This window comes from Saccostrea echinata, unplaced genomic scaffold, assembly GCF_033153115.1.
Source record: "Saccostrea echinata isolate AGI-Se365-2 ecotype Australia unplaced genomic scaffold, CSIRO_AGI_Sech_v1 ptg000006l, whole genome shotgun sequence".
Taxonomy (NCBI): domain Eukaryota; kingdom Metazoa; phylum Mollusca; class Bivalvia; order Ostreida; family Ostreidae; genus Saccostrea; species Saccostrea echinata.
This window is the reverse complement of record NW_026889755.1, coordinates 6,599,355-6,612,301: the sequence shown is the minus strand read 5'-3', so window position 1 is coordinate 6,612,301 and position 12,947 is coordinate 6,599,355. Positions and strand designations below refer to the sequence as shown.

Below are 12,947 nucleotides of genomic sequence, written 5' to 3'. Positions count from 1 at the left end.
CCAGCGCGTCACTTTTGCTGGACACTTCAAAAATAAAAGACGTATATTTTATTTCAACGACTTGGTCATATTTTACAGGTAGGCAATATTTTATATACTTTTTTAATTATGCTTTTATTGTACATTTGTTTTATACTTGATGATCTCAGGGTTAATGTGTTCAAATTTAATATGTACATTTTTGTAGCAAATTGATGTAGGCTAGTACTTTATGTTATTTTAATTTCTTTGTTCTTGTTAGATTTAGCCATTTACGTAGATCCAAGTGAATGTGGTTGACATGCTTAGTTAAATGAATTGAGATCTACAAAAGTTAACATGTAACGATAGAAATTTATCTTATTTTTATATCTAAAATTATTTTTCTTAAGTTTCTCGGTAAAGCTTATTTAGCAATTTAACAAAATTATGTATACAGCACTTTTCCGGAAGTTTCAATGTCACATGATCAGTTCTAAATTTACTCTCAGCTTTGTTTACATGAGTTCGCTTCCGCCCAAAGTGAAAATGTCTCGACATAAGAAAAACATTGTTCAACTCACTCAATAACTTTGATAACTTTAATTGAATGAAGATGTAAGTTTATAACTTTGCATATTTTGATTATAACTAATACAGAAATTATCATCATTGCACACTTTCTTATTTTTGATATACCTTTTTATGTCAATACATGTGCAGTGATGTTGTGTATGTTTTTATTAGACATTTGTATACCCTTTTGTTTGTTTCAATTTCATAAGTGAAAGTCCAGGTTAAATTCCAATTATATCTTTATTAAAGCTAGTATCTTTTGAATGAAATTATGAAAATAAATTAACTATATATAATTTGAGATTATGCAAATGAGACCCTATGTTTATGTCTGCTCCTTCATAACTTGTGTACCTCATCATGGCTAAGTAAAGTTCTCTACCATGCAAGTTAATTTTCCCCATCTTATTTGTAATTATTCAAACAAATTCCCCTTTTATTTGTTCATTAATTGTGTAATATTTGTGCACATGTAAATCATAAGGTTGTTTTTATAATGTGGTCATTGAATAATTTTTATTATCTGTTGCATTATTTCCAATTGTGCAAAGACTCATTGTTTCTAATCTTGTGTTTTATTATGTCATGTTATATTATGCAATGCTACACTTTTGCTGGACACTTCAAAAATAAAAGACGTATATTTTATTTCAACGACTTGGTCATATTTTACAGGTTTTAACATCACCCCAAATTCCATTATGATAGTAATATCATTTTTATTCCTACTATTTTTCGAACTTATGCCTCTTCAAATTTCTCTCTCAGATGTAAAAGAAGCAGATCTTATCCCTGTTGACATGGTTCTTGGTGAACTGCTCTGACTGATGTTTTTCGTTAATTTTTCCATACACAATCACCTCAACTATGAATTTTTTTAACTTTGCAATCTTTCGGGCCTTATTTACCAAAGCTCGAACAGTGTGAAACCTTAGAAAACATTCATGATAATAATATGACACGAACAGATTTTCATAGTTGTTGAAATTGAGAAGAAATCGATAATAAACATAGAAAAGTCCTGGCATAATTCCAAGTGTTGTATTAATGTACTAATTAATAACTTGCCGAGACGCGAAATTGTTACAATTGACACACAGACAGTAACGCGCCGAATGAGCTTTGACTGAAAACTTGACTAGAAATCGGGTAATATACATGACTTATTCATCCTAAGAGATTAAAAAAAATGGCGAAGATTGTGTTAAGAAATATGTAAATTGTTCATTTATTTTTTTTCTCTTTTAAGACTGTGGAATCCCAAAGATACAAAATACCACATTTGATGTACAGGATGGGGACGGGATAGGAATCTATAAACAAATGCATATTAAATGCACCGATCCGTTCGTACAAAGAGGTTCCGGAAGGATTTTGTGTCTTACAAATGGCACCTGGAAAACAGATCTGGTTTGCAAAGGTTGATCTCTTCGTTATTATTTTTTTGTTTTTGTAGATTTGACCAAGGAGGAAGAGGATTTAAATAATTTTTCGTACGTCACCTGACAAGTTACACTAATTGGCTATAAAATTATATAAGCATAATCGATCAAAAATTAATAATCAACAGCACATTTACATTAAGTTAATTAAAACATTCGAAACATTTTCCAAACACAGGAGATATCAAATAACTGACAAGATTGATCTAGTAATGAATATTTACATGTAATTTGCATGTCATAAACCTGATCAATAGAATTTTGCTACAGAAAATTAGCTATATGAACATTTTTATAGAATTTATTTCAGAGTTTCTAAGTTTTTTGAGTGGAAAGATTAGGAAACCTTTTTTTATATGACAGGAAGCCACTTCTATTTGCATATTTGATGGATCTCAAAACACCCTTAGAAAAATCTTAACATATTGAAATGTATATATTCTCAGTAGATATTTGAAGTGTAATTTTCTTAATCCAAAGCAAGCAATTCGTTAGTATGGAAAAAGCGCCATATGAATGGCAACGTCGCGTTAACATACTTCATACGATGAACATTTAACTGCGATTTGCGCAAACATTACTGAAATGTAAATGAAACATAAACGACTAGAAGAAAAATCGTCACGTACTCTATCAGTTTCAAATATACAATTTTGGATTTTTCAAAATCGCTTTAAGGCTGTATTAGTGTTTACTTCTGAAAACATAGTGATATCTAAAAGAAAGAGATTCCGTTAATTAGGAATATTTCGGGTTGTCCTTCAGATGCAAAATACTTTAATATATGTGTCAAAAGGTTTTACTATCGCCACATATAAATTTGTTCTTATTTTAACCAAGGCAAACGGTATTAGGGGTTATTATAGATTTTTTCATACGTCAACATTCATTATTGGCATGATTAATTTTAGTGGTTATTGTAAAAAAAATTAATATATTTTCAGACACAACAGAATTTGTGATTTATTTATTAGCTTTCAAGTCTAATGAGGGGGAGGGGATAAGGGGTCAGAATAATTCCGGGGTACTTCGTAATTTTTATTACCCATCCAACACATGTCTTAAACATTACATTGTACGACAATTTACCAGGAATACTTTGTAGAATGATGGAAAGGAACCGTGAAGTGTAAATACCTTATCTATGCTTATCTCACAGTTGTCATTTGATTCAAAATATTTTGCTTTAGTTAAAAAGAAAAAAAAATACCTATAAAACACAATTCACGAAGTGGGATTGACAGATTTGAAAATATATACCATGTAAATGGAACACAGTGGTAGAGAAAAGGAAACCAGGTTTATGTATTTCTTGTCCTACTTAAAAGATTTTTTCAACGAATTGCTTGCCGTTCTGGATGGCTATGTGAGTCTGGTACTAAATGTTTCAAAAGCATTGATCCAAGATCTGATTTGTATTTTGTATATCAGTGTATTTTGTTTTAATACAGTTATATAGCGAAATAGTGTACGGACGTGTCACCCATAAGCAAGCAAGAAATCACCTGCACAAAATGTTGGGGAAAAAAATAATAATAAAAAGAAGAGACAGTAAAATCACTATAAGGTCTTCCGTGACGACGGAAGACCTTAATTATATAAAATGCAAAATATATTTTTGTCAACATGTAGCTCACAGTAAACGTTTGTTAGATTGGTTCAATTTTTTTCGAACAAGTTCTCAGGAGCCACTTGTATGAAGAATATGTAATTCAGCTAATTATCTGAAAGTGAATATCTGCACTACAAATATAGGTCAAGTATGTACAATTTGTGGTTTTTTAATCTTACCTGTAGAAATTTTTTGTGATCTGAGTAAACTTTGTCCTTCAAATATACGCAAAGTCAGGTTCTTTACATCAATATCAGTAATGAATATTATTTAAATCGTAAAGATGAAGTATTCAAAGTATATTTGGTTATATGTCTTATATAATGAGATGTAAGAGATTTAAAAGATCATATTTTTCTTTCCTCATCATAATTGTACAACTTTAAATAGAAATTGTATGTAAACTGAGTTTGAAATCTAGCAGGGACTATATTTTTGGCGGAACGGCGGCGTATGAAAATATCTCCTTTTCTGCTTCTCAAAATTACTATAGAACAATGAATTTAGTTTAAATTTTTAAACAATCAAAGACTAAAAGAAAATTTCAAATGTAAGTAAAATAAAACTAATGGACTGAAGTTTTAAAATGTATCAAATTAATATGATTTCCAAACAAACTACAATTTTGTTAACTTTTAAATGCTTTCGATCTAAGTACAGATTTGAGCCAAAATCCGTAAAAAGTGTTCTTTCTCTCTTAGTAAACGGTCAAAACTTTTTGTTTTTGTATCAATTTGTATCTTTATATGACTACTTAACCATATGTGAAAATGAGAAAAATTTAAATATACGAAGCATATAAAAATAACTAATATATCCTAAATATCTCATAAAAATAGAGGAAATTCGCATTAGCCAATATCTATGTTAGTTAAATTATTTATGTTAATTTGGTAGTATCATCTGATAGATCCTATATGGTAATATCTTTTTATGCAAAAAGGAAAACATTTAATGTTTTGAAATTGCATGATTGGCAACAGTATTCTTTTATTCCTAAGGTCAAGGAAAAAGATAATGACCTTGACCTTGCTTTTAAAATAAAACGGTCAAATTTAATCTAATTGATACCGTTACTTAATGATAATGTCTTCTTTAATCTATGAAAATGTCATTAATTTTTAAATACAAGAAATAAGAAGAAGAGAAGAATCCCTCCTTGATGGATTAAAAATAGCTTTTAAGAGAGTAAGATATCCTATTTTGTAGTTCTCAATGAATCCGATCTTGTAAATACTTGCACAGTAGCTCCTTTTAAAAACTTTGTTGAAACCTATGTTTGAGATAGTGTTTTATTTTTCCTTATGATGCAATTCTCCTCGCAAATTCCAAATTATATTATTTATTTCAGTTGCAGCTGATTGTAAGGACCTCCATGAAAATGGTCACACTAATTCCGGTGTGTATGTAATTTATCCCTTTGGTACCAGCTCACGTCCTGCCAAAGTTTACTGTGATATGGATACAATGGATGGTGGATGGACGGTATGTTATTTAATGACTAATCTTAAACATTGGCGTATGAAATAAACGATGTATGTTGGAATCTGTGTTAAATGGATTGGAAAGAGAGGTAATACATATAATCTAAGTTTGTTATGAGAGAATATTTCAATGCATTAATAAAATATTCGTACAATAATATTTTTAAAAAAATATCTTTTGAAGGCAATACAAAAACGAGTGGATGGATCCCTAAGCTTTGACAGGACGTGGACTGAATATAAGAATGGATTTGGTGACCCGGAACAGAATATCTGGATCGGTAAATATAGATTGTATTAAGAGCGTATTAGTGAACGTATTAGCAAAGATCATAACATTACTTGAACTGTCTTCCATATTAATAATAATTGACCGAACTAAAAACATATACATTCAAAGTTGTAATGGATTAGGTTGTAAATGATATAGCTTTAAATTTAAAAAAAATGATTCTTCCAAACACATTTTTTATTTAAAAAAAAAATTATGGTATTACACTCTTGTTAATTGGTTAATACAGGAAATGACATAATCCATCAATTAACAAAGGGAAACAACTCATCCCTCTATGTTTCCATCATGCTTGTGAACGGTAGCAGACTATATGAGCTGTACGATCAGTTCTCAGTTTCCCATGAAGCAGAAAAGTATCAACTGTATCTTGCTGGGAACGCTGAGGGGACTTTAGGTACGTGACAGAAGGAATGTAAACTTAAAAAAAATATTGCAGTATGGTAGAGTGTTAAATCCACATACATCGTAAATGTGATAATGAAATCATATTTTAATTTTGTCTGTAAAATCAAACTTATATTATGGAAATTCTAATTTTTATTGTACGTTTGAATGGTACCTTACGACTATAAATGGTAATAATAATACACCGGGAAGTTAAATTGATGAAACTAATACTAAGTGTGGTATCCAAAAGGGATGACATGCCGAAGATTTGGAAAAAGAAGACGAAAAGGCAAAAATAGGGAAACATAAAATATTACATCTTTGCCTCTATAATTCCACCAGAATAAGGATTAACATTGCACTCCTGCAATTAAAATGGTAGGCCGTTCTGGTATTGTGCATACGCTCATTGTGACCGTTTTGATGTCGTATCCGAGAGAACCGTGTCTTTCACTTTTAAAGCAGACGCTTTGCAAACGACATCTCTGGCATATCCTTGAGGAAATTAAGTGTCGTTTTTAATTGCTGAACAGTAATTTCTTCATTTGCTTTTGAAAAGATTTTAGCATTTGTTAAACAAGGAATACAGGGATTATAGTAAGATGCAGGAACAATTTGATAACATGAATGAAAGCAAAATATTTATCAAATTTGATAGGAAATGTTTAAATGTCATGATTCATTTTGTTGACACAAGGAAGATACAAATTCAAGGGTTGATATCTAAAAATGGTCAAATGTAAAAAAAATCGAGATACTTATAACTATCTTTACTGTATAAAACTGCGAATTTACTATTTTATATAAACCTTTACTCTTTCATATCCAATAAATTTACATGCAAATGTTTTTGGAAATAAACTAAATAGAAAAAAAATGTATTAGCCGAAAACATATTGGGGTAAGGGGTCCTGTTGGGAATACCACAGTTTCATTATAAGATTATATATAAACTTGCGTAATAGTTTTGTTTTCCTTTTTGTCTTTAGGTGATGGTATGTTTAACACTGGCTATTATAATATTAATCAGCTGTCAGGGATGTACTTTTCCACCCTAGACAGGGACAACGACAGGAATACAAAAATTAACTGTGCCGTTAAGTATAAAGGAGGCTGGTGGTTTAACGCTTGTTACACTGCCTTCCTTAATGGTGCCTGGCCCCCGGATTATTGGACCAATCCTTGGTATCCTACAGTTAAAACTGGATTATCAGTGAAGGAGACGAAAATGATGATCCGACGTCAATAGTTAACTAATGATTTCGAAAACCTTCAACTTCTCCATAATTAAATGAACAATTTATAGAATATTTGTTTCATTTATTCCGAGGTCGATTTAATTCGTAATTTTAGGAATAGACGATACACATACATGTATATATTTCTTGTATAGTATATATATATTTCGTACTGTTGTAATTTAGTAACGTTCTAGCTCACTTGAACTATTGTACAAATGAGCTTTTCGGATTAGTATTTCTCCGTCGTCCATCTAACATCTGTTCACATTTTAGATATCTCTAGAAATTAAACTTGAAAAAAGATATCCTTTGATGAAGGGAATTCAAGTTAATTCAAATGGCCAGCATCCCTCTTATGCTTAGAATGATAATTGAGAAAAGGTGCTTTTAATAATTGCCTTTCTTAAGAACCACTTGATATCAGAATACAAAACTTTTGTGACAGTATTTTTCATGAATGTAACTTTAAAGATTGGAGCTACCAATTCTGGATTCATTGATAGAGAAAAAGTTATATTTGTATAGGATCTTGAAGAGGTTTGGCAATTAATATTTTAAATTTGATACGGTGCACGCAATAATTTGCTTTTTTCCTGAAATAGTAAAAATCGTGGGAGAAAACATTTCAGGCCTATCATTCGACAAGGTATCAGCAAAGTATTCTTGGTAAAGAGCAATACACAGTAAAATGTGCCACGTACGTATCACATACGTTAAACGTATGTGATACATACGTGACTTCACGTACGTATCACATGAAAAAAGCACCACGTACGTTAAACATACGTTTTCACACGTATGAATATCATGCGTGACACGTACGTTACACATATGTATTGACTACCATACGTTACACACATGTTGCACACGTACGTTATTCATACGGTTCACGTATGAATAACGTACGTGCAACGTGTGTGTAACGTATGTTTTGAGAAACATGCGTTTAACATGGTTTGTATACACTGCTCATATGATAAATGTATAAGTACCATACATCTGTCAAACCATGGTTAAACATATGTTTTGAACATTCTTTTTCACATATTGTAAACATATGTGAAACAAAAATAATGTGCAATTAAATGATTCATTTCATGCATTTGACATAATTTTCTTCAAGGGATTATTTTCTTTTCATCTGTTGAATGATTCACATTTTGAAGGTACATATCTGGATATCCTTCACCTCAAATTTCCTGATCCTAATTGCTCTTTAGGCAATCACAACAAAAGACATATTCAAATTTAGGCCAAATTTAATGTTGAGATTTTAACATCAATTCATTCTTCTACAATTCCTTTCATCTGTAAAGAAAAAGAAAATATTAAATGAATTTGCATATGGAAAAACACAGTTTTTTTCTGAACATTATTATTTTCCACATATAACTCTTGGTTGATTCCCTTTAGAACTAAACAAGAACTGTCCAAAATGGACAAATACCCCCCACTGAGTTTTTCAGAGAAGATGCCAAGTCACTAATACTAGTATTTGAGGATTTAAGAGGTATTCACATTTTGTTTAAACATTAAGAGTTTTCAAGTATTTCTCTGTTGGAAAGTATGGATGCATTATTTATCCATTTTTTCTACAGTGACTATATAGGTCAGGATCATGACACATGTACCCTCAGGTCATAAACAATCTTTGTGTGAAGTGGATACTCCCAACATCCAAAATTATTCTCCATAGGAAAGATACAGACCGAACACGAATTATGAATTTTTTCTGTCAGTGACCATGAACTTGTCCAAATGACCTTGGGTCAAAGTCATGACAAACCATCAGGTCATAAACAATCTTTGTGTAAAATGGGAGCTCACCAAGTTTATCCATAAGAAAGATATGGACCAGACACGAATTATGAATTTTTTCTGTCAGTGACCTTGAACTTGTCCAAATGACCTTGGGTCAAGGTGATGACACACCCTCAGGCCATAAGCAATATTTGTGCAAAATGAGAGCTTGCCAAGTTTAACCGTAAGAAATATATGGACTGGACACAAATTATGAACTTTTTCTTCCAGTGACCTTGAACTTGCCCAAATGACCTTGGCCATGGGTCAGGGTCATTACACACCCTCAGGTCATGAATAATCTTTGTGTGAAGTAGTAGATTCTAATGTTCCTCCGTAAGAAATATATGGACCAGACATGTTTGCACAGACAGACAAACAGACATATGAACAAGGTGATTCCTACATATTCCCCCAAACTTTGTTTGCAGGGGGATACTAATAGTGTCGAATAACTACAGTTTTTTTTTTAGTATTAATAACATTGATCTTTTAAACTAGACAATTCACTATCCTCAAGTATCTACCTTATAATTCTCTACATGACAAATTCAAAATAGAAGCATTGTGAGTGAACTCAGAAAACAAAACTTGTTCATCATAGTCATGAACTTAGTTTGTTTGCTTTAAACTCCTGGCCAGGAGTATTATTTGGATTTTCAATGAATCATTGCATTTTCACTATATGATCAATAAAGCCCTGAATCACTTACCCTGGGCCATATATTCCATAATTTTAGTAGAAGACTCAATGCTCATTACAACCATGCTAACAGTTTGCTTGATGTCCAGATTTAAAGATTAATGCATTAATTTTGATGGTTTTATATAGCTCCATCCCCTATGCCCCAGAGGAAGCAGGGACCATGAAATTTGCTATTTTTGTTCCCATTCACCCACATATGCTGCATTTATTTATGCCAAAATTGGTCAATATGAGTTCAACTGTTTTAGAGAAACTGAAAATGTTCAAATTTTACAAGACAATGCACAGTGAATGATGATGGACAAAACAGATAGCAATAAGTCATGACTGACTCAGGTTACTTTTAAATTAGTTTTAAAAAACATTTTTTTTTGTGATTATGTGAGATCAGGTGAGCTAATACAAAATATTGCTTATCACTGATATAAATGACAACAGTTAAATTTTAGACATAACCATGTGTCTGACAATTCTATATAATAATAAAACTTACCCTCAGCATAAATCTTTCAAAGTTTGGCATGGACCTATTTGTTTTTGTGTCTGTTTGAAGTATATACATGTACTTCTTGTCCTTGGGGTAAAAAAAAATATATGTTAAAAAAAACTGCATTTCAGACTTGTAAAGCAAAACAAACAAGATGAAAAATTACTTATTTTACTGATAACATTTAACATTTTCTTTTCTTGATTGAAATGTATAATGCACATCATTACCATGATTATATGATATGTAATTGCAAGTTTAAAAGCAATGGGATCAGAAAATCTGCCGTGATTTCTTTTTTAAGAGTATTACCATAATGCTAGTAAAACTATCAGAATCTGTTTTGAAGTCCAGTCATGGCATTTAGGTGTTTACATAGGAGATACATATGAGCTTCAGCTACCATCTTGGAGTGTACATTTGAAATCACAAAAAATCACAATCTCAAAATATATTATTAATATTCATAAGGATGAAAAAGGCAAAGACATCTGAAAAATAAGTGTTTCACCCTAATATTGCCCTAAAAGATATTAATTTCCTCTACATGCTCTATGAAGAAATACATGAGGTGGGTGAAACTTTTCCATCGAGGGTTTTATTTGCATCTTATTGGTAGGCTAAAAAATACATTTACAATGAATACCTGTTATAACAGTATGTTTTAATCCTCACCTGCATTTTGATATAAAGTGCCAGTGTTGATTCACTCCTGGGCTGTGGTGCTTTGTCAACATTTTCTTAATTATTTGGTAAACTAAGTCTACATTGTTATACACTGAAATAAAAGAAACACACCCGTTAGTTTACATGCAACACAATCTGAAATATAAAGTAATTGAATAACTGTTGATGTTATGTATTCCTCGATCACCGTTATAGGGCCAGTGGTTCTGGAGAAGAAATCGGAAATGTGAAAAGTTTACAGACAGACGGACAGCTAGACAGACAGACTACAGACAAAATGTGATCAGAAAAGCTTGCTTGAGCTTTCAGCTCAGGTGAGCTAAAAACAGATGGCAATAGGTCATGACTGACTCAGGTAACCTAATTAGTTAAAACATTTTTTTGTGTGATTACATGTAAGTCAGCCCAGGTGCAAATATTGCTTATCATAGATATAAATACAACAGTAAAATTTTAGACATAACCATATGTCTGACAATTAAATTCTATATAATACATGTAGATCTAATAATAGAACTTACCCTCAGCATAAATCTTTCATAGCTTGGCATGGACCTATATGTTTTTGTGTCTGTTCGAAGTGTATACTTTTTGTCCTTGAGGTAAAAAAAAAATTGCATTTCAGACTTGTAAAGCAAAACAAACAAGATGAAAAATTACTTATTTTACTGATAACATTTAACATTTTCTCCTCTTGTGATTGAAATGTAATGCACATCATTACATGATATATGTAATTACAATAAGAGTATTACCATAATGCTGGTTTAACTTTCAGAATCTGTTTTTGAAGTCCAGACTTGGCATTTAGGTGTTTACAAAGGAGATGTCATGCAGAGCTTCAGCCACCATCCTGGAGTGCATGTACATTTAAAATCACATAAAAAAAATCACAATCTCATTAAAATACATTATTTTTATTCATAAGGACTGTATGAAAAAGACATCTGAAAAATAAGTGTTACACCCTAATTGCCCTAAAAGATAATTTATATTTCCTCTACATGTTTTGTAAAGAAATACATTTGGGTGGGTGGAACTTTTTCCATCAAGGGTTTTATTTGCATCTTATTGGTAGGCTAAAAAAAATCAGCTACAATAAATATTTTTATAGGCCTAACAGAATGTTTTAAACCTCACCTGAATTTTGATATAGTGTGCCAGTGTTGATTCACACCTGGGCTTGGGTGCTGACCAAGACAGCTGACTGCGTCAATATTTTCTTACTTAGTTTACATTACGTTATACACTAAAATAAAAGAAACACGCCTGTTAGTTTACATGCAACACAGTCTGAAATATAAAGTAATTAAATAAGTGTTGATGTTATATATTCCTCACCGTTATCCTAGAGACACTGTCTTGCAGACGTCAGACTTCTTACCAGTGACGTCACCCGTAACGTAAATAATAATTGGAGGTGAAAATTCCGGAAAGTATATTTTGCATATTTTAGTGTTATACGGACGCTACCTACTGTATAATTATCTAATATCTATTTATGTGAATTCCATTTGAGTTTGTTGTGAAATTATCGAGATTTTCTTCTTCTTTTTTTAATTCAGCTTTTGCTCCTGAATTCGGAATGATTATATCTACCGATGATCGAGTTCAATTTTACGTGCCTCTACCGATATCCGGTATACACATTACGAGATTGGTGTACTTGTAGTTGTTTGTAGACTATGTTTTACTGCTCTAAGAGTAAACTATACATCAATGCGAACTGATTACTCCATGACAGACATGCAAGTGGACGTAAGGTAAACAATGTGAAATAAATTGGAACATTAAATACGCAAAACACGCACAACAAGTCAACAACGCACACACCTGTGAGCTTTCAGAGGTGACTGGGTTTTAATCATAGATCATGATATGATATTATACGCAAGTCCCAGCAACAATTAAACTTTTAGGGATTTTTTTCACTTATTGACTAAAATTCAGTACTAATTTTACTAATTAATTAAACGAAATTGAAATTAAAAATAAATAAAAAGGATTGAATTTAATTATAGTTGACCTACATTTATTGTACATGTATGTAAAAGTACCATTAATATAGAAAATATACAGCCTTCTCAAACACAGCTAGCTTTTCACACACATGTAAAACAATTTTTATTAACATACATGTAACGTAGCTGATAATACTCATACTTGTCATTAACGTTCATGTAATGTGTGGTTTATAATACATGTAAACCATGCATATATTAATGTATGTGTAAAATGTGGTTGATAATAAATGTAAACCATGTGTGTGAAA

General features: G+C 31.4%; 1 protein-coding gene and 1 long non-coding RNA gene across 2 annotated transcripts; one reads left to right on the top strand and one right to left on the bottom strand.

The window, feature by feature from the left end:
- The first annotated feature begins 5,046 nt into the window (after positions 1–5,046).
- LOC133180307 (fibroleukin-like) lies at positions 5,047–7,003 on the top strand. The gene is made up of 4 exons (XM_061314854.1): positions 5,047–5,073; positions 5,257–5,353; positions 5,594–5,761; positions 6,744–7,003. The coding sequence occupies exons 1-4, from the start codon at positions 5,047–5,049 to the stop codon at positions 7,001–7,003; spliced, it is 552 nt and encodes a 183-aa protein (XP_061170838.1).
- Positions 7,004–10,665: 3,662 nt separating this feature from the next.
- On the bottom strand, positions 10,666–11,503 carry LOC133180467 (uncharacterized). Its single transcript, XR_009720330.1, has 3 exons — positions 11,431–11,503; positions 11,197–11,271; positions 10,666–10,766 (listed from the first exon to the last, which is right to left on the bottom strand). It is a non-coding gene; the product is annotated as an uncharacterized LOC133180467 (long non-coding RNA).
- Positions 11,504–12,947: the final 1,444 nt, after the last annotated feature.